General features: G+C 47.9%; 1 protein-coding gene across 4 annotated transcripts in view; it reads left to right on the top strand.

Moving 5' to 3' along the window:
* Positions 1–21,359, top strand: part of Fgd3 (FYVE, RhoGEF and PH domain containing 3) — a 58,913-nt gene that overhangs the window by 26,506 nt on the left and 11,048 nt on the right. For all 4 annotated transcript variants that reach the window (XM_021215636.2, XM_029547648.1, XM_029547647.1 and 1 more), the window contains 11 exons: positions 4,951–5,040; positions 7,275–7,411; positions 8,842–8,998; positions 12,976–13,114; positions 13,660–13,718; positions 14,751–14,897; positions 16,354–16,446; positions 17,320–17,399; positions 19,422–19,452; positions 19,987–20,094; positions 21,244–21,306. In XM_021215636.2, the coding sequence (XP_021071295.1) occupies positions 4,951–5,040; positions 7,275–7,411; positions 8,842–8,998; positions 12,976–13,114; positions 13,660–13,718; positions 14,751–14,897; positions 16,354–16,446; positions 17,320–17,399; positions 19,422–19,452; positions 19,987–20,094; positions 21,244–21,306 (1,104 nt within the window). The remainder of the gene's footprint in view (positions 1–4,950; positions 5,041–7,274; positions 7,412–8,841; positions 8,999–12,975; positions 13,115–13,659; positions 13,719–14,750; positions 14,898–16,353; positions 16,447–17,319; positions 17,400–19,421; positions 19,453–19,986; positions 20,095–21,243; positions 21,307–21,359) is intronic.

The following is a 21,359-nucleotide window of genomic DNA, read 5'->3' as shown; positions in this document are numbered from 1 at the left end:
AAATCTCAAAAAAAAAAAAAAAAAAAGAAGTTTAAGTTCACCCTCAGCTACACGGGGAGTTTGAGGCCTGTCTGAGTTGTAGGAGAGATGGGCTGACTCACCTCATACCACAGGCTGACCCGGAACTTACCTCATAGCCTGGCTGTCTCAGTTCAGTCCTCTCGCTGGGATTACAGGAGAGATTACAGGCGACTGTCACCACACCCAGCTTCGGCCTTCTTTGGTTCATTTGATCTGTGCATATCTTTTCCTGTGGAGTTTAACATGATTATATGTAGAGTCATTACTGCAGGGGGAGGACGGGAAGGCCACTCATAAGGTTGCTGTCTGTCTCTTTCGTACTTTCTTCCCCCCTTCCATTGTCTTTCTCTGCATTTCTTTCAATGATTTTTGTAGTGACACAGGTTGATTCTTTCCATTTTTCCCTTCGTATATGCATATTCATAGATGTTTTCCATGCAGTCGCTGTTGTTGTTACTAAAACATTTCAAAGCTACATTTGATCTGATGCTGGCAAAGCTCCGATCTTCCTCACCCCCTCCCCTTTGTGTTACCGATGTCTCAGATTCACCTGTGTGTTATGGGACCATTGGAGATAGATTTAAAGCTTCTCTTATTATTTCTGAGGTTGTGTAACCCAGGATGACCCCAAATGAATACTTCTGCCTTAGGCTCTTAAGTGATAGGACTCGAGGCATGTGCTACCATACCCACACCCAGCTTATGTGGTGCTGGACCTGAACTCAGAGATTCCTGCACTCCAGGCAAGGACTCTGCCAACGCAGCCCCAGACTTGAAGGACACCTTCTGCCTTTCTCTGCTCCCCACCCCCAAGATGTATTTACTTATTTATTTACTGTTGGTCTATGTGTGTCTGTGTTTGGAGGAGGGGTTGCATAGATGAGGAGAAAACATCAGGTGTCCTTCTCCATTACTCTGGGTTTCTTCCTTTTAGTCAGTGTCTTAGGCAGGGTTTCTATTCCTGCACAAAACATCATGACCAAGAAGCAAGTTGGGGAGGAAAGGGTTTATTCAGCTTACACTTCCACACTTCTGTTCATCACCAAAGGAAGTCAGGACAGGAACTCACACAGAGCAGGAACTTGGAGGCAGGAGATGATGCAGAGGCTATGGGGGGATGTTCCTTACTGGCTTGCTTCCCCTGGCTTGCTCAGCTTGCTCTCTTATAGAACCCAGGACTACCAGCTCAGGGATGGCACCACCCACAATGGGCCCTCCCCCACCCTTGATCACTAATTGAGAAAATGCCTTACAGCTGGATCTCATGGAAGCATTTCCTCAAGGGAGGCTCCTTTCACTGTGATAACTACAGCTGTGTTAAGTTGACACACAGAACCAGCCAGTACAGTCAGGGTCTATTCCTGAAACTGGGGCCCATCTTTTCTCCATCAGGCTTAAAGCCAGCAAGTCCCAGCGAGCCTCCTGCCTCCATCCCCTTAGATCTGTTACAGGTGTGAGCAAGACACCCGACTTTGGGTTTTTTGTTTGTTTGTTTTTGTTTTTGTATGTGTGTGTGTGTGGTTTTTTTTTTTTTCAAGACAGGGTTTCTCTGTGAAGCCCTGGCTGTCTTGGAGCTCACTTTGTAGACCAGGCTGGCCCTGAACTCTGCCTCTGCCTCCCAAGTGCTGGAATTAAAGGCGAAGACACCCGGCTTTGAACATTTGTGCTGATGTCTGAACTCAGTCTTCATGATTGCACAACAAGAACTCTTAACTGATGAACCAGGACTCATTTTACTGTTTTTATTTTTCTTTCTTTAAGTATGGGCCTACTAATTATAAACCCCCTCAGCCTTTGCTTTTTAAAAAAAGTTTTTAAAAAGTCTTTACAATTCTATTGTATTTTATGGGCATGTGTGTTTTGCCGGCAATGTATGTATGGGTACCACATGAATTCCTGGTGCCCACAGAGGTCAGAAGACAGTGTTACAAATGGTTATGAGCCACCATGTGGGGGCTGGGAATCAAACCGAATCAATCAAATCTTGCTCTTCTGCAAGAGGAGCAAAGGCCCTAACTGCTGAGCCATTTGCCCCATCTTCTCCCAGAAAAATCTTAATTTCTCTGTCTTTGAAGGACAGTTTCACCTGATACCATAGACAGCGTTTTCTCTTAGCAGCCTTAATATCAGTCCATTCTCTCTGGGCTTCAAACATCCCTTGCGGAAACATCTGGAAATTCCATGGAAGCCCCTGGAAATGAGACTGGCTGCTTCTGTTATATTGCTCGCTTCCCTTTAATATTGCCTACGACTCTTAGATATTTCTATCATAGGGTGCCGTGGCGTACCCCCTCCTTTGTTATCATCACAGGGTCCCTTTGTGTTGCCCAGGCTGGCCTCTACTTCACCACTCTCCCGCCTCAGCCTTGTGAACACCAGGCTTATAAGCATGAAGTAGGTGGCCGGTTCCTTATTCTACTCTGAGTTTTGTGAACGTGTGTGGTCATTTCTTTCCTGAGATTGAGGAAGTCTTCAGTTATCATTTCTGCAAATGCTTTCTGTCTCTTACCCTTCGTGACTCCCATATGGAGATCTTGGTCTACCCGAAGGTGTCCTGGAACTCCTTTAGAATCCCAACACTTCTCTTCATTCTTTCTTGCCTTTCTCCACTGACTGATTTTTAAGTGACTTCTTTGGGAGCTAGAGAGATGGCTTGTGGGTTAAGAGCACTGGTTGTTCTTGCAAAGGACCTGGAGTTCAGTTCCCATTACCCACAGCCATCTGTAAGTCCAGTTCCAGGGGATATGACACCCTCTTTCTGTCCTCTTCAGGCATCAGGCACACACCTGAAATACATGTATACATGCAGGCAAAGCTTTTATATACATAAAATAAAAACGATTGCATTTTGAAAAAAGAGGCAGGATGTGGCACTGGAGAGATGACTAAGCAGTTAAGAGCACTGGCTGCTCTTCCAGAGGACCCAGTTTGATTCCCAGCACCCACACAATAGCACACACACAACCTTCTGTAACTGCAGTCCTGGGGAAATCTAATGCCCTCTGCTGGCCTCCATGGGTACTACATGCATAGGTGCAGAGACATAAGCAGGCAAAACACAGAAATTAATAAAGACCACAGCAGGCTAGTCAACTCCAGAATGTCCGCTTCATTCTTTTTAATGGTTTTGTTTTTATCTCTGTTGGTAGTGTCCCTTGTTCCTACTCCAGTTCTTGATTTTTTTTTTTTTTTTGAGCTCCTCTGTGACAAATATATTTTTTTCCCATGAGGAAACTCATAGACCTCTCTCTCTCTCTCTCTCTCTCTCTCTCTCTCTCTCTCTCTCTCTCTCTCTCTGAGTGTGTGTGTGTGTGTGTGTGTGTGTATAGGTACATATGCATGCATGCGATCTAATGTGTGAAGGCCAGAGTACAACCTGATATCATCCATTGCATACCATCCTTTGGGTTTGTTTTGAGACAATATTTCTCACTGGGATCTGGGTAGGCTGGCCAGAGAGCACCAAGGATCTACGTGTCTCTATCTCCCCAGTCCTTGAATTACCTTAGTATGCCACCATGCCTGGCTGTTTATGTAAGTGCTGAGGGATGAACTCGGGCACTTGTGCTTATGCGACAAGGACTTTACTGACTGCAACAACTCCCTTGAGTCGCAGATCTGTGTTTCTTTTCTTTCTTTTTTAATTTTTAAATTTATTTTTATGCACATACACCTGCAAGCCAGAAGAGGGCATCAGATCCCATTATAGATGGCCGTGAGTCACCATGTGGTTGCTGGGAATTGAACACAGGACCTACTGGAAGAGCAGTCAGTGTCCCTAACTGCTGAGCCATCTCTCCAGCCCCCAAATCGATTTCTTTAGGATCAAGTTTGGCAGTTTGTCTTCTTCCTCTGATTGGCCCATATTCTCCTGCTTCTATGTACGGTTTATAAGTTTTGTTTCTTGTTTTTAGTGTTGGCATTTGAAGAGACCATCTCTCCAGATTGTGTGCTAGCTTCAGGGAGAGGAAACTTTTTCCCATCAGCACGGCTGGGTGGGGTAGGGGGGTGGGTCTCAGAGCATCTTGCCTGTGGAATCAGAACTCTAATGTGCTGCTGGATTTTGCTTTCAGTGGCTTTTATGCTCTGGTTCTGGGTTTTTCTGCTCTCAGCTCGTGGAAGAGAGAGTCCACAGTCCCAAAGGCCCTGGGTAGACCTCTGAGGAGCCAGACTCATCAGTGCCTGGCTGAGATTTCTGTTTCTGTCCTGCCAGCCTAGAAGTCCCAGGGTGGGAAGGCCCCTGGTGTGGGAGGAGTCCTGGTGTGGGAGGAGCCCTGGTGTGGGAGGAGCCCTGGTGTGGGAGGAGTCCTGGTGTGGGAGGAGCACAGGTATTTTGTTATCTGCCAAACAACTGGATTAAGACGGGCATGGTGGGGGGGGGGGGGAAACAGACATCTCCCACCTTCCCCTGGGATTCCCTCCTTGGAATATATTTGTAGGTACTGTGGCTGCTCAGTTTGTGTCTACAGTCCTCATACATGATGTGGTCCATATATTGTTCTGTCTGTGTCTCTGTGGAGGTGCAGCTTGTTGACCTAATGTCTTGTTGATGTCACTTTGAATTAGTGTGTGTGTGTGTGTGTGTGTGTCTATTACTGGCGATGGGACCCGAGGTTTGTGCATGTTAGGCAAATTTTCTTCTGTTGAGCTGGACCTCAGCTGTGCAGTGGTTACTATGGCTGCTTATTAGTTAGAGGTCCAGAAACGTAAGCGTCACACCTAGACTGCAGTAACTTTCAGGAGATGGGCAGAAAACAGTTGTGCTTTTTATTGATCCGTCCTTGAAAATAGCATCTAAGAGAACCAAGTGCCACATCTGAAATCCAGGAGCCTCCTTCTGCTCTCTCTGTCCCCTGGGCATCCTGGTGTACCCTGGGTAGCCTTGTTTGGTGCCCCTCCCCAATTAAGTGGCTTCTCTTCTCTCTGCAGCGCTCTGACCCACAGAAACTGCTTCATATTGCCCAGGAGCTCCTGCACACAGAGGAAGCCTATGTGAAGCGGCTGCACCTACTGGACCAGGTAATCAAGAGGGGCTGGGAAATCCCATTCTCTCCACACCCGGAATTCAAACCACCTGTCCCTGCACACTGTTTGGGCATTAAGATGGGAGCAGGACTGACAAATACCAAAGTTCTGACGAAGTGAAGTCTGGCCTGAAAGCACGTTGTCCTCAGTGCTCATGGCTCTGGGGCGGAAGCTCCGTATGTTCGCTTTGGGGGACATCTCTTCATAAAAGATGCATCATTTGAACACATGAATGGATGCTATGGTCTGGAGAGGATGTCTCAGTCTATCGGGTGGTTGCCTTAAATGCACAAGAGCCTGAGTTTGATTCTTAGAACTCACGTAAACATCCTAGTAATGGTGGCCAATGCTTGTAATCTCAGCATTGGGAAGATGGAGATGGAGATACCTGATGCTTGCTGTCCAGACAGCCCTGTCTTATCTCCTGTCTTATCTACTCTGCAAGATTAAGGTTTAGTGGAAAGACCTTGTCCAAACAAACAAACAAACAAACAACAAACAAAAAACCCAAGATGAATGATACCCGAGGAAGGCACCTGAAATTGTCTTCCAGCCTTCACAGTCAGGAGCACACCCATGGCCATGTGCACGTGCACACATACAGTCAGGTGCACACACACATTCAGGTGCACACATACAGTCAGGTGCACACACACAAACCATCCATAGCTGGGCCAGCGGGTGCTCTGCATCCCTGCCCATGAGGAAATGGGCAGATCCCTACCACAGGAAATACAGTGCCAGGAGAACAAGGCCTGCTCAGGGTGTGGCTCCCAACTGCACCTACAAGCCTGAGGTGAGGCAGAAAGATGTCCCACCCCATCCTCAGGCACTGCTCCTACCTCAGCACTGATCCTCAGCTGCAAGCAAGCTTTCAGTAGGACTTAAAGCTGGAGGATTCTCGCTCTGATGTTCAGTAAGAAAACCTCAGTGGTGTTAGAGAGAGGACTCGGTAGGTAAGAGGTGTCCTAGGGTTACTGTTGCTATGGTGGAACTCCATGACCAAAAACAAGTTGGGAAAGAAAGAGTTCATTTGGCATACACATCCACATCATAGTCCATCACTGGAGGCAGTCAGGACAGGAACTCACAGGGCAGGAGCTGATGCAGAGGCCCTGGAGGGTTGCTGTCTTGCTCTCCATGGTTTACTTAACCTGCTTTCTTAGAGTACCCTGACCATCAACCCAGGGATGGCATCACCCACAAGAAAAATGCCCTGTGGCAGGATCTTATGGAGATATTTTCTCAACTGAGGTTCCCTATTTTCAAACAACACCGAAACTAGTCATTTCCGACATCGAAGAGTATTTTCTGTATAAGCCTGTGTTTGAATCTCAGGACCCATGTAAAAAGTGCACACTTGGGGGCTGGAGCAATGGCTCAACTGTTGGAGGCACTGGTTGATCTTCAGAAGGTCTGTCTGGGTTTGGTCTCTAGTGCTGACGCAGGGTTTCACAGCCATCTGTAGCTCCAGTTCCAGAGGCTCTGATGCACAAGGCACATGTCTGGGACACAGACAAAGCACTCATTCGAATAAAGTAAACAGATCCTTTAAAGTGCACACCTGTAACTCCAGCACCACAGAGGTGCGAAGGCAGAAGGGTTGCTGAGATTTGCTGGTTGCTGACATAGCTCTAAACCCTGCCCCAAGAGAATGTGGTGGGGAGTGACAGCCTCTACACACACATACACAGGTGTGTGCACTACACACACACACACACACACACACACACACACACACACATCACACACGCACTGTCCTATACACGTATAAAACTACACACACATGTACACACACAGGTGTATGCACTACACACACACAGGTGTATGCACTACACATGTACCACATCCACTCACACACACCACACACACTCACCACACATACAGATACATATACTACACAGATACACGTACACACCACACATACATACACATGCCACATACTCTCCTACATAAAACTATATACACACATGTGTATGCATTATACACACATATACCACACACGCACATACACATGTATATGCATTACACATACATACACCACATCCATTCACACAGACCATACACACACACACACACACACTACAGACACACACCACATACACTCACACACTCTAAAGTAAAATACAAATTGTAATTTAGAAAGGACAGGAACCCAAGAACCCACTTATGTGGCAGGTGTCTGAGTTGCTCACACTCAGTGGCCATTGTGGCCTCTCTGTGCTCAGGTTTTCTGTACCAAGCTAACAGAAGCAGGGATCCCTCCGGAAGTCACCACTGGCATCTTCTCTAACATCTCTTCCATCTACCGCTTCCATGGGCAGTTCCTCCTGCCTGAGCTGCAGAAGAGGATCACAGAGGAGTGGTGAGCCTGGTCCATTCCCACCCACAGGGACCCTAAACTCGAGTTCGTCTGCCTGGGACCCTGGCAGGTTCTTGGGGTGGGGTCCGTCTCATGGAGGACTGGGTGTCTCCCTTCCCTTTCAGGCAACCCCAGCTCCATCTCTTCCTGGGTGGTGACCATGACTGGTGTCTCTTGAGTTTATGGATCTAGATGAGATTTGACATCTGGAGGGGAAACAATGAATGATACGGATGGTTTCATTTCCCCTCTCTGTCTGTATCTACCTTTGCTCAGTGTGTGGCTGGGTCATTTTGTGAATCTTCAAAAGCTGCAGAGCAGGTTGCACTGTATCCTCAAGGTGGCTAGAGCTGGGTGACAAAGTCCGTGTCTGACAGCACAGGCCTTCTCCTTCCATACCCTGGAGACCCTATCATAAGCTCACAGAGGATTGCCTCAGTCCTGTAATGATGACACACAGCATCTTGCCTTGCATCTCCAGTTGTTCAAGTTATAAAATCAAACCTTGTGCACAGCTTCATAGGAGTACCAAGTGCTGGCTTTGTGTCTGTGCCTTTTTTCCCTTTTTTTTTTTTTTTTGTAATTACAAAGGATAAATCTCCAAAAGAGAGTTCTAAGATCAGAAATTATGACATTGGTTTTTCTTGTAGAGGTGTGAGCAACATCTATTCACCCAAGATAGGGCACCAGCCTCAGACCAAAAATAAATAAATATCCAATCCAGCTTAGTTGAAACAGTGAGTTTACAGGGGTTACTTAAGCACTGGGTTTACTGGGGTGACTTAAAGGCGGCCACAGCAGGGGAGTACTTACAAAAACAGCATTCTTAGAGTTCCCTCACAGCTTGAGGGCAGCCTGGTGGAGTGAAAAACCTCTCCCATGCAATTGTGAGTGCTTATATGACCTTGGGAAGAGGCCTTATGAATCTTGTAAGTTTCAGGAACTTCCTGAAGTTTTGGTTACTTCCTGAGCCTGGTAGGTTTTACTTCCTGAGTCTTAAGGAGCCTCCCTTCTGGGGGGGATGTTTTAATACAGAGGAAATAACTGTGCAATCATGGTTACGTTGTTTGCTTCCTAGAGTTTATTTCTTCACTCAGTGTACTCAACTGAGTCCTGCCAAGTCCTCTTCTCTCCCTGGCTTTGGCAGTAGTGTGTAGACCCACCATTTCTACTCTGTCACTTAGAATGACACTTCACTGACCATCTTTGATAACTGCTGCCCCTCAAGGACAGCAGTATTGCTAAATCCTTCTCTATGGGCACTGGTCCTCAGCCTGTGCTGTCAAGGTGTTTAGAGATAGCGTATGTGTGTGTGTGTGTTGGGGAGGAGGGTACATGCAGAGAGAGTGACCAATGTGCTTAGCATCATAGCACAAGACATCAGCACCATGCCGCCTAGATTCCTCATCCAGTGACCATGCTTCTCCACACAGGGATACAAAGCCTCGCCTCGGAGACATCCTGCAGAAGCTGGCTCCATTCCTGAAGATGTATGGCGAGTACGTCAAGAACTTTGACAGAGCAATGGGGCTGGTGAGCACTTGGACCCAGCGTTCTCCGCAGTTTAAAGATGTCATCCATACCATCCAGGTAGTGTGACATACACACTATTTTTTTTTTTTTAACTTCAAAACGTTTTGTTTTGTTTTGTTTTGTTTTAAGCATAGTGTCATAGTTAGGGTTTTATTGCTGTGAAGAGACACCATGACCGAGGCAACTCTTACAAAAGAAAACATTTCATTGGGGCTGGCTTACAGGTTCAGAGGTTCAGTCCGTTATCATCAAGGCAGGAAGCATGGCAGCATCCAGGCAGACATGGTGCAGGAGGAGCTGAGAGGTCAACATCTTGATCTGAAGGCAGCCAGAAGAGGACTGTCTCTCCCATACTGGGCAGATCTTGAACATAGGGGGAGACCACCCCCCACAGTGACACACTTCCTCCAACAAGGCTATATACATTCTCCAATAAGGCCACACCTCTTCATAGTAGCACTTCCCGTAGACCAAGCATATTCAAATCACCACAGACAAAGTCTCAGGCAAGGCACATGCCTTTAATCTCCACACTCAGAAGACAGAGGCAACAAATCTTTGTGAGTTTGAGACCAGAGCAGTCTATATAGCAAGTTCCAGGCCAGAGAGCACTACATAGTAAGACCATCTCAAAACAAAACAGACTGCAAAATCAAAAATCCCACCACCACTACAATAACAATAAAACAAAGTTTCTAGATCTGGCTGGCTTTGAACTTCTCATATAGCCAAGGATGATCTTGAACTTCAGATTCTCCTGCCTCCACCTCCCGAGAACTAGGATTATGAAAGCATGTACCTCCACACCCAGTTTACCCAGCGTTGGGCATTGCAAACCTGCATCAGCATACCTGGGGTTTTCTACATGGGTTCTGGGGGTGCGTTCAGTTCCCAGTGCTTTAGCAGCTACACTGTCCCCCCCCCCATCCCAGCCCTCTGGAGACACTGTGACACTAAACTCTCACATAAGTGTGAGACTCATCTGTGCTGTGGAGATCCACGGACAGCTCCCTCCAGAGAGCGGGGCAGTGTTCAGCCTGAGCATAGGCCACTGTCCCTGTCCACATAGAGCAAACCAGGCTCTTGGGTCCAGCAGGTCCTAGAGTGACAAGACACCTCCGGGATTGGGATGACAGTTTTGTGCATTGGCTACCTCAGCACTATGCTGTCCCGTCCATGTCCACCTGGAGATGTTTCCTGCTAAATACACCCAAGGTTCTGCCCCTTGGCCTCAGCACAATTCAGGCATTCTCTGCCAACACTTGGTCTGTGCCTACTGACACTGCTGTTGCTTCGGTACCTGGAGGGTGGAATCTGGGGCAGGTCTACGGTGCACAGGCTGACCCACAATAGAAAATTCTCCTCCATAAATGTCCACGACCGAGCTACGGCCGAGAAGCCTAGACGTGGACAAAATGGGATCAAATGACCATCACATTTCCCTTGGTCTCTGGAGGAAAATGCCTTTGCTTAATCCAAAGCCTATTTTAAATTATGCCTTAAAGAAATCCAAACATTTATGAAGGATTTGTAAGGTGATCAACTTAAGGCTAGAGAAAGGAGCTGAGAACCTGAGTTTGGATCTCTAACACAAGGTAACACAGGTGTGGTGGTGTGTGTCTGAACCCTAGTATGTGGGGCTGTGGGTAGTCATGGAGACAGGTAGTTCTGGGGCTGATGAACACGCCTAGATGAGATCTAGTTTCAGCCAGAGATATGCATGCGTACAGCATACCCAGGAGTAACCACACAAAGACAAAGCCTACAGGCGTTACATTCTGCCCTACTTACCTTATCTCTAAGCACATATGATGACCATTGTCTTTGGAAACTCATCTGCAGACACTGACGTCCTCATCACCAAGTGTGAGGGAGAGTGTCTCCCACATGCCCACGTGGTGACGGAAATCAGGAACCCCACAGGGCTGTCACAGCTCTGTCTCCTCACAGCCCCCATGGTCGCCAGCTATCCCGGCAGATGCACTTGAAAGTTTTCTTTGCCTTTTCTTTCTCTTTGTGGTTCGTAAGCCGAACTAGGACACACACTCATTATCAGGTTGAGTTCTTCCCTCTAGGACAAGCTCTGCCCTTGTCCTCTTGAGGGAATTGGCTACTGCCTCTTGGTTTGGGGATTATCTGTGGTTTACCCATGATTCAGTTTAGGCTGTGCCTCGGTGTGAACTTCACTGGTGCAGAGTCTTCCCCTCCCCCGCCCCCTTGCCTCTATTCTTAAGTTTCTAGCAGGGAGATGCCTTGAGGTCCTGGGAATAGCCATCGAGCATCTTCCCTTTATTCTTGCTGGAAACAGTTTGTCTGTGTGATGTATGCCCGTGTACGTAGGTGTGTGTATGCTCATATCTGCGTACATGCATGCTGAGGTCAAAGGTCAGTGCTGAGTGTCTTCTATCTCTTCCATCTGATTTTTGAGGGTCTTTCGTTGAACTCAGAGCTCAGTGACTCTGCTAGGCTAACTGGCCAATGACACATGGTTATCTCTGCTTCCCCAGCTCTGGAGTTTTAAATGAGCACATGACACTCAGACTTTTTTTTAAATTTTATTTTATGCATATGAGTGTTTTGTCTGTGTGTACGTTTATGAACTGTGTGCATGTCTGGTGCCCCAGGGTGGTCAGAAGAGGATGTCAGAAACTGAAACTAGAGTTTTTGATGTTTGCTAGTCATGTAGTTGTTAGAATTAAGCTTTAAATGTTCTTTAAAAAAAAAAAAGATTTATTTATTATTATATGTAAGTACACTGTAGCTGTCTTCAGACACACCAGAAGAGGGCATCAGATCTCATTACAGAGGGTTATGAGCCACCATGTGGTTGCTGGTATTTGAACTCATTAACCGCTGAGCCACCTCTCCATCCCAGTTTTAAATGTTCTTAACCTTTAAGCCATCTTTCCAGCACCAATACTCAGATTTCTTTATTTCTTTATTTCTTTATTTATTTTACTTAAGTACAACCTTCACTAAAAAAAAAAAAAAAAGAGCCAGGGGTGGTGGTGCACACCTTTAATCCCAGTATTTGGAAGGCAGAGGCAGGTTGATCTCTGTGAGTTCAAGGCCAGCTTGGTCTACAAATAGAGTCCAGGTTAGCCAGGGCTCTGTTAAACAGAGAGACTCTGTCTTGAAAAACAAACAAATAACAACAACAACAACAACAACCAACAACCAAAATGAAAACTCATTGTTTAGGGACTGAGAGGATTGCTGATGGTTAAAGTATTTCAGTGTAAGCACAAGGACCTGAGTTCAAATCCCCAGACCCCGTCGAACCCTATACTGTTCTGGGTCCATCTCCAACAGAAGTTTTGTTCTGGGGCCTGAGGAAGGTGTGGGTGTCTAGGATCCTGAAGTTGCTAGGGGGCAGGGCAGCACCCAGCAGGAGAAATGGCGGGCTCTCTCAGCTGTCAGCATGGCAGAGACAGAAGAACCAGGCAGTATGGAGAGAGCCCAAGGTGAGCATAGAGGTAACAGATTGCTAGCAGCGTCGCAGGTGGACTTGTGTGCAGGATGAAGGATGCGAACTGCTGCTGTCTGCAGCAAGAAGAGGGGAAGCTGGAATCTGGAGGGAGGAGGGGAGGTGTAGAGAGCCAGGGACAGTGCAGGGGTGGGGCTGTGGCAGTTACCTGTCCTCTCTGTCATTTGTCATGCAGGGACTCAGTAGAATACCCAGCAGCTTCTAGGCATGAGGACTGATTCTGGGGGAGTTAGGCACAGTTAGACTCCACCTGACAGAGAGGAGGTAGACCTGAGGGGATGAGGTCGGACAGGAGTCTTAATGACCCCCATGGGAGGAGACAGTATCCTGGCACTTGTTTTCTTCAACCCAAGCCTGCCCTCCCAGAGAGTTCCAGTTCCTCTATCATTAGGCACCCATGAGCCTCCATTTCCCCAGCTATAAGATGTGGTTTATGTCCATCGTGTCTTGAAAATCAGGAAGCTCCAGGCAGCCTCTGGGGACTGTGGCGGCCAGTAGCAGGGGCAAGACCCTATGGTGACCCTGTGTGTGCTCTCTGTCTACCCAGAAGCAGGAGGTGTGCGGGAACTTGACACTGCAGCATCACATGCTGGAGCCTGTGCAGAGGGTCCCCCGCTATGAGCTGCTGCTCAAGGACTACCTAAAGAGGCTCCCTGGATTTGCCCCAGACCGGAAGGATGCAGAGAGTAAGTGGAGGTGGCCAAAGGGCTGGGAAGGGGGGGGGTGTCTCTGGAGAAGACTGAGAACCCTGGCCTGAGACACACATGGGAAGGCAGAGGGGAGAGAGATGGAGACAGACAGAGACAGAGATATAACTAATAACTAGGAAAGGGATTTAGTCTTTTCCTCTCACCTGGGAGAATGTTATCTGGGGAAGGCGCTGCCAAACATTGGCTCCATCCAGACCTGAGGCCCAGCAACGGGCCCCTCAGTGATGGTGTTCCTATTTCAGGAGTCATGACCAATGAAACTGGCCAGCAGCACAGGGCTGGGTACTATGTAAGAGAGTTGGAGGTCTCACTTGGTGTTGGCCCCAGCAGACTCAGCAAATGGTTCTGGGCTTTGTCCCTTCTCTATGCCAGACCTCTGGAGCAGTCTGGGCACCCTGAGAAAGGCCAAGTGCAGGAACAAGGTCTCCCACTGGAAGCCATGACTCTTCAGTGTCAGCCTCTCCAGTGAGAACTTGCTGCATTACCACGTTGCCCAGGCTCACTCTCTTCTCCTCACGCAGGGTCCCTGGAGCTCATCTCCACAGCTGCTGACCACTCCAATGCTGCCATTAGGAAGATGGTGAGTTCAGACTGCTGCAGAGAAGCAAAGACTATGCAGGGAGAGGGAGGAGGTGGGCCATATAAGCAAGTGCCTTCAACCCCTGATTCCAGGTGGGCCCCGTCAGTAAGTACATGTATGCCAGTCTCCCCAAGACATGCCAAGTGCATATCCTAATACTCTCTAGTAATAACAAGTGCATGCTCAGCCTCTCTCTGTACAAACCAGGTAGGTTTATGCCCACATTCCCAATGCAAGCCAGACGCATGCTCCACCTCCCCGGGACATGCCATAATGACACCTGACTCCTCTATATACCTGCCAGTTCCTGCAAGGTCATGGGTTCTTCCCCACCCTTCAGAGTCCCATGCATCCTCTGCTGTTTGGTCCACTAGCATCTATGCATCCATACAAAGAAAGGCCAGCCTGACCTGCCTGCTTTTAGGTACACAAGAAGAAATCAAAAGTCAAAGGACAGGTAACCCGAGGGCTAGCAGGTCCAGCCCCAGTCCATGTTGCTATTGTCAAAGTCCCTACAGGCAAGGTTCTACATTGAATAGTTTTGAATTCTAACCAAGAGTTAGAGCCACAAGCTGCTAACTTTGTCCCCATTTGTACCTTTGGCCATTAGGATTCCCCAACCAGGCCTGGGGAAAGTAACATGTAGATTGGCCCAGTCTGGGTCATAGCGATTCAACTGACTCCTGCATGCCTCAGTTTCCTTGTCTATAAATTGGGGATAAGCATACCACTTACTTCATAGAGTATGTGTCAGAATTAAAGAATTAAAATATGAATGGTGTAGAACAGCCTCTGGCACATAGCAGCAGAGGTTTGTGACTTAGTAGTTTCTGAACGATGAGCTTCTAGTCACCCTTTCATACCCAGCTCAAATGTCTCTCTGTGTTTTCTTCCCTTTTCACTGGAAGTTATTTCCTTGCTACAGTGGACTCTGGGTCACAGTTGCAGAGCACGGCTTTGCTCACCTCCGGGTCCATGTCAGTTCCCTAGGTCTAGTGATCTTACAGCTGCCTGATCTTGTGTCTCTTGCAGGAGAAAATGCACAAGCTCTTAGAGGTGTATGAGCAGCTGGGTGGGGAAGAGGACATCGTTAACCCAGCCAATGAGCTGATCAAGGAGGGCAACATCCAGAAGTTATCAGCCAAGAATGGCACCACCCAGGACCGACACCTCTTCCTGGTAAGCCAGCCAGCCATGGCACAGAACTTCCTCATCTGCCTTCTCAGACCCTGGATAGTACTGGAAAGATTCAGAAGCCCAAGGAGGAGGTTCTACTGTAGCCTTCCAGATAGGTTTTTTGGGATATCTCTTGCTAATGACTCTGCACTGGTTTCTGCAAGCATCTAATATTTATGTTCCATATATCCAGCATTTCTATTCTTCTTTATCTACCTCGATTTCAATTAAGGAGTATCCAGCAACCAAAATATAGTGAATTGTAGCCAAACATCAAGATCTCAACTGTGCCCAGGACTGTGCTCTGGTTTAGAGGGAGAGAAAAGAAAGGAAGGAATTATAGTGGGAGACCCATTCAAGTACCTTACATACAGGAAGAGACAGTTTCTTTTTCTATAGCTACTTCTCCCCCTACCTTCTCTTCTTCTTCCCCTTCCTTCTCTTCTTCCTCTTCTTGGTTCTTCCCAAGGCCTTACATTTGCTAGGCAAACACCTGATCACTGACTTACACTCATAGGCCAGCCTCTATTCTTGAATAAGCAGCTATATCTTTGCAAGTTTCCTTTTTTTTCACATGCACACACTCAGGATATGTTTATTATTTTTTATTTTTTATGTATGTAGGTACAATGTAGTTGTCTTCAGACACATCAGAAGGGGGCATCAGATCCCATTTCAGATGGTTGTGAGATGCCATGTGGTTGCTGGGAATTGAACTCAGGACCTGTGGAAGAGCAGTCAGAGTTCTAATCCACTGAGCCATCTCTCTAGCCCTGCAAGTTTCTGTGATATATCTAGCCACAGTTTCTTGTCTGAATAATAGCACTAGGTATGGGGTTCATCTTGTGGAATGGAGCTTAAATCTAATCAGAAAGTGATTGGTCACTCCCATGACGTTCATGCCTCTATTGTAGGAGCGGGTGTGTCTTGTTGGGTCAGTTGTTATTGTAACTTACAGGGCTCACATCTGGGCATGATGTGTGCTTATGTCTCTCCTCTGGTTACATGTATAGCATCTTTCAGCACTATAGAAGCTATCCAGTGGAGTTGAAGCTTTTGGGTCAGTTCTGACTTGAATTCTCCATGTTCTATGACTAAATATGTGGTATTTGCTGCCATAACATCTTATCACCAAGTTCTGATCACCAAGTTCTAAAGGGTAACCAAGAGCATTAGCAGTAGCCTGTACTGTTTGGTGTTTATGGGATCTCAATGGCCAACAACACCAAAAGACATAAGCCTTTCCTGGAATTGGGCTTCTGTTTGTTAGTCTCTGGTATCTAGTGGGACCATTGCTGTCTGTTATAGGCTCAGAATATGCTTCTTGAGTAGTGTGCTTAAAGGCGTGTGTGCATCTTTTAAAATTATATATTTTACTTTATGACATTAAATGAAGCTTATATGGGTCCTTTATGAGGGGCTCCCTGTGATGCCACTCCCCATGACATCTTTCTTACAGTTCAACAATGTGATGCTCTACTGTGTACCCAAACTAAGGCTCATGGGCCAGAAGTTCAGTGTACGGGAGAAAATGGACATCTCTGATCTCCAGGTGGGTGGGTCCCTCTCTCCCTCTCTTATGCTTTGGAAGGGGTACAATCAGGGATAACTTTGAAGGCCACCTCTGCTGCTCAGAGGTTTCTGAGACAGCATCTTGGTCCTGGTATACTAGCCTTGAGTGGGCAGTGTTCCCCATGGTCTTGGAGTATACTTTTTGCCAAGTCCCTGATGACCTCAGATTGAAGAGAACAGGAGTGAGACAAAAGTTCACAGCCATGGGGGTCACATAGACACAAGGTAGGCTGTCACTTTGTGAGGACAGGGCTTAAGACCCAGTTAAAGATCTAGAAGTGAAACTCAGGTCATTAATTCAGAATGGAGTGTGGGCTTACTCGTCTCGCCTGTGGTTTTGTGCTGATGGAAGAGGGTTAAATCTGAACGCCTATAAGGACATGACACTAGTCCATTGATTATGTCTAGGCACACACCTTTAAACTCACCACACACCTGCCCATGTGGGCGCAAGCACCTGCTGAGGGACAGAGTCAAGCATCTTATATGATCGATCGTCATCCCTCTCAAGGGGTGTGGCTGTGCTGGGAGGCAAAGCCCTGTATGCTGGAAGGGAAAGGCTGGGCCAGGGCTGCCTGGGAACAGCTACTAAAGGAGGTCTGATGGGCAGGTACATTTGCCAAGCAGCAGTCTAAACACAGAGCCTCAGGCCCAGCTCTGTATGGGCAAGACTGGTGGTCTGCTCTTCTCCTGAGCCTCAGTATCCCCACATTATAGATCTGGGAGCCTGTAGAGTCACTCTGATACTTCCACAGGATAAATAAATAAATAAATAATAACAAATAAATAAATAAATAAATAAACCAGCTAACATGGTGACCTCTACTCACTTGCTCTATTTTGTGTTCTACAGGTGCAAGATATTGTGAAACCAAACACAGTCCGCACATTCATTATAACAGGAAGAAAAAGGTCCCTGGAGCTTCAGACTAGGTACGGCACCAGCAGCTGCAGCTGCAGGAACATCTTTGACCCAAGTCTGTAGTGGATTGTTCCTTTTACTGAATGCAATAGCCTTTCAATATATTCAGCGTGTGTGTGTGTGTGTGTGTGTGTGTGTGTATACACGAGTGTTTAAATCAAAGATGGGAAGACGTCTCAGTGGGTAAAGAGCTTGGCACATGGCACGAGCACCTGAGTTCAGATTCCTAGCACTCACATAAAAAGCCAGACACAGCAGTACTGTGGAGGCAGAATCAGGCAGGTCCCCCCCTCCCCGAGGCTGGCAGGTTCCCCCCCACCACCAGGCTTGCTCTCCAGCCACCCTAGTAGAATTAATGAGCCCCAAGTTCAGTAAGAAGTCCTGTATCAAAACATGAGGTGAACAGTGATTGAGGAAGTTGCACAATATCGACCGCTGCCCTCTACACACATGCGTACACATGAACATGTATACACACATGCTCAAATGTGGCTGTTACAAACAGCACATGTCTTGGCTATGGTTTCTATCGCTATGACTGAAATCAACTTATGGAGAAAGGGTTCATGTCGCTGACACTTCCAGGTCACACCCATCACTGAAAGAAGTCAGGGCAGGAACCTGGAAGCAGGAACTGAAATCACGGAACCTGACCTCTGCCTTGTTCCCCATGGCTTGCTCAGCCTGCTTTCTTATAGGACCCAGGACTGCCTGCCAAGGGGTGGTACCACCCACAGTATACTGGCTGCCCTCACATCAGTCATTAAGCAAGAAAATGCCCTCATAGACTGCCTACAGGCCAATCTGATGGATGCGCTCCCTCAACTAATGCTCCTCTTCCTAGATAACCCCCCTTGTCTCAGTGTGACAAAAAAATGACCGGGACACCCATCCTTCACCTTGCTGTTTTCTTTTTCTTTTTTTCTTTTTTTTTGTTTGGTTTTTCGAGGCAGGGTTTCTCTGTGTAGCCCTGGCTGTCCTGGAACTCACTCTGTAGACCAGGCTGGCCTCGAACTCAGAAATCCTCCTGCCTTTGCCTCCCAAGTGCTAGGATTAAAGGCGTGCACCACCACTCCCGGCTCACCTTGCTGTTTTCAGTCAGTGTGTCAGGCTTCATCCTACTTCCCAGAACATTTTTCCTGTTTTCCTATTACATATTTACTATTTTTCTATCACATATTTCCCAGAACAGCATGATCCCCACCAATATTATTAACTGGAACCAATGAGACAGCTTAGTGGGCAGAGGTACCTGCTGCTAAGCCTGGTATTGTGAGTGTCATCCTTTGGTGGCACCAGCTGATAGAAAGAAAAAGTAAAATCCTGGGAGTTGCCCTCTGACCTCTGTAGGTGCCACTTACACCCCTACATATACACAAAAATAAGTTAAATAAACTAATTTTTTTTAAAAAAAAATCATTAACCAAGGACCAGGTATGGCGGCACATGCCTTTAATCCTAGCACTAAGGAGGCAGAGGTAGGCAGTTCTCTGAGTTCAAGGCCAGCCTGGTCTGCAAAGTGAGTTCCAGGACAACCAGGGCTACACAGGGAAACCTGGTCTGGAAAAACCAAAGTGGGGAAAATCATCACAGGGTCCCGTGCTGACAGCCTGAGTCTCATTTCTGCAGACTGTGCTGTGAACGGTCCCATGCTTAGCCTTTTGTGCACATACGCACAGAGGTTTTTCCTGCCCCTGCGAGATGTTCTTCTGAGAGGAGCTCCAGGTCAGCCTGTAGTGTGTCTGCTCTGTCAGGTCGCATTATCCTCTGAGCTTGAGCTCTCAATGGCTGTGTGTAGGAAATCCAATCGGTCACGTTCCACCTATGGAGTGAGAGCTTTGTAATCACCTGCCAGGGTCCGGGGTGATGTTGGTCTGCAAGATGAGCCTGGCCCTAATCGGGCCACACATGTTCTGAACACCAAAACTACCTTTCCAGCCCGGACATGCAGTTACAAGGCAGTGAGTGGCTAGGGAGCCACACCAGGCGTATCCAAGGACGGATGGCTGAGGTACTGATTTTTGTCTTTGTAGGACAGAAGAAGAGAAGAAAGAATGGATTCAGGTGACGCTTCTCAAGTTTGTTCTCTCTGCCTCTCTCTCCAGTGGACCAAACCTAGAGTCTGGGGGCCTGTCCAGCAAGTCCTCTGCTGCCGAGCTACAGCCGCAGCTCTTGTGTTTTTGAGATGGGGTTTTGCTAGTTCCTGCCTTGGTATCCTGAAGGCCAGGATTCAGATTTGCATCACTGAGTATGACTTATATCCTGATATTATTTTAGTATGACTGCTTCATGTTAGACCACATGACCCAGGAACTCTTCCCTAACTGCCTGTCTTCATGTCTCAAGGGAGTCAGTGACCATGGGTGACTTCATACATGCTTTCGAGTTCCACAAGTCTTTCAATGCATTTAGTTGTTTGAGTCCCTTCTCCACAAGCAAGGGACAGGACAGGGCCATGGGGGGAGGTGGCTTGGGCTAGGGGTTGTCTTTCTGGAATCAGTCTCTTTGGTCTTGTTGGATCTAAGGCAGCAAGGATAAAATGGCCAGGGGTGCTCTGTGGTGCACCCAGGGGTGCATCCTTCTTTGGTGTGTGTCCAGGTCATTCAGGCCACAGTGGAGAAGCACAAACAGAAGAGTGAGACCTTCAGGGCCTTCGGTGGTGCCTGTAGCCAGGATGAGGAACCCAGCCTGTCTCCAGACCAGTCCGTGAGTCAGCAGGGGGAAGTGGGAGTCAGCTGTTGGCCAGGGAGAGAGGCCTAGGGGGATGATTCAAACACCTCAAACGAACGCGCAGTCCCCCGCTGGCCCCGTATTGATATCCACTGGCACCCAACGGACCTGCTGCCTTGCAGGTTAGCGTCCATGCAGAGGAAGCGTTCCTTTAGTGCTGTTTGTCATCTCTGTACCTTCAGCAAGGCAGCCATGAGCATTGAGGGGCCTTATCTTCTTTCCTACAGAACCGGAGGCTCAGGGGATCGGTGACACTCCCGGGCCACCCAGCTACGGTGGTGGCATCCTCAGGTCATGGTGCCCTTCTTATACTCCACTTTGAACAGCAAGTGGATGTCTTTTGTGGTTATAGTTTCTCCCCAAATGCCCCCGCACCCCCGAGGAGTCAGCTCAAAGCTCTCTGCCGATAGTACCGGGGGTAGGGCTATTTTATTCTGCATCCCCTGTGAAGCCACCCCAGAGCTATAAGAAGACACAACTGTGACAGGAACTAGATGTGCTCTATCTCCCAGCTACCCACTCCCTCCACCTTCACTGGCTGCTTAGCTTGCCCTCACCAGGTTCATCTGGAGGGAACAGCTGGCATACCTTAACTCCTCAGTCTGTCCCCACCTCCAGCTGGCTGGCCTCCTGTCCTCAGAGGGTCTGCCTATTCCTTATGTCTTGCTCCCAATTTTCTGCTTCCTGGATGTACTTTTGAAGAAAAGTTAGCACTCTTCAAAGGAAGGACCCTGCAAGCTCCCCTCGGGCCAGTGACTTAGAGGCCAAGGGTACAGAGCAGGCAGTTGTTAGTCAGCCGGGCATGGGGCACTAGGAAGCCTGCAGACTCTCTTCACAGACCACAAGGGTGAATAGAGCATCTGTAGGGACCACCACCTCATCCTTCCAGTATGTGTGATTTTCAGTATCTGGATTAGGGTGAACCAAGTCAGCCTCACCTTATGACACCCAGGCGCCTTCAGTTCAGGCGTGGCTCCCGGAGTCCCAGCATTTATTAGACCAGTCGTCTCATGGGCACTACCCCTCAATGCACAGGGGTGATAGGTGGAGAAAATGTCTTCTGCTACCTGGGTTGTGCCGTGTGACTAGGAATCCACCTCACACTCCATCTCTATTCTCTTCCAGGTCATGAGTGCCAGCTCTGTGGAACCTGCAGGGGTAGCCGACAGCAATGGGGGTGCTCCCGGGGTGAGTGACCCACATCCAGGGGCTAGCAGGAGTGGGAGGTGCTTGGGGAGATG

The sequence above is a fragment of the Mus pahari genome, chromosome 16 (genome assembly GCF_900095145.1).
Source record: "Mus pahari chromosome 16, PAHARI_EIJ_v1.1, whole genome shotgun sequence".
Classification (NCBI taxonomy): Eukaryota; Metazoa; Chordata; class Mammalia; order Rodentia; family Muridae; genus Mus; species Mus pahari.
Note: the sequence above shows the minus strand (reverse complement) of the source record. Positions and strands in the feature narration are given on the sequence as shown.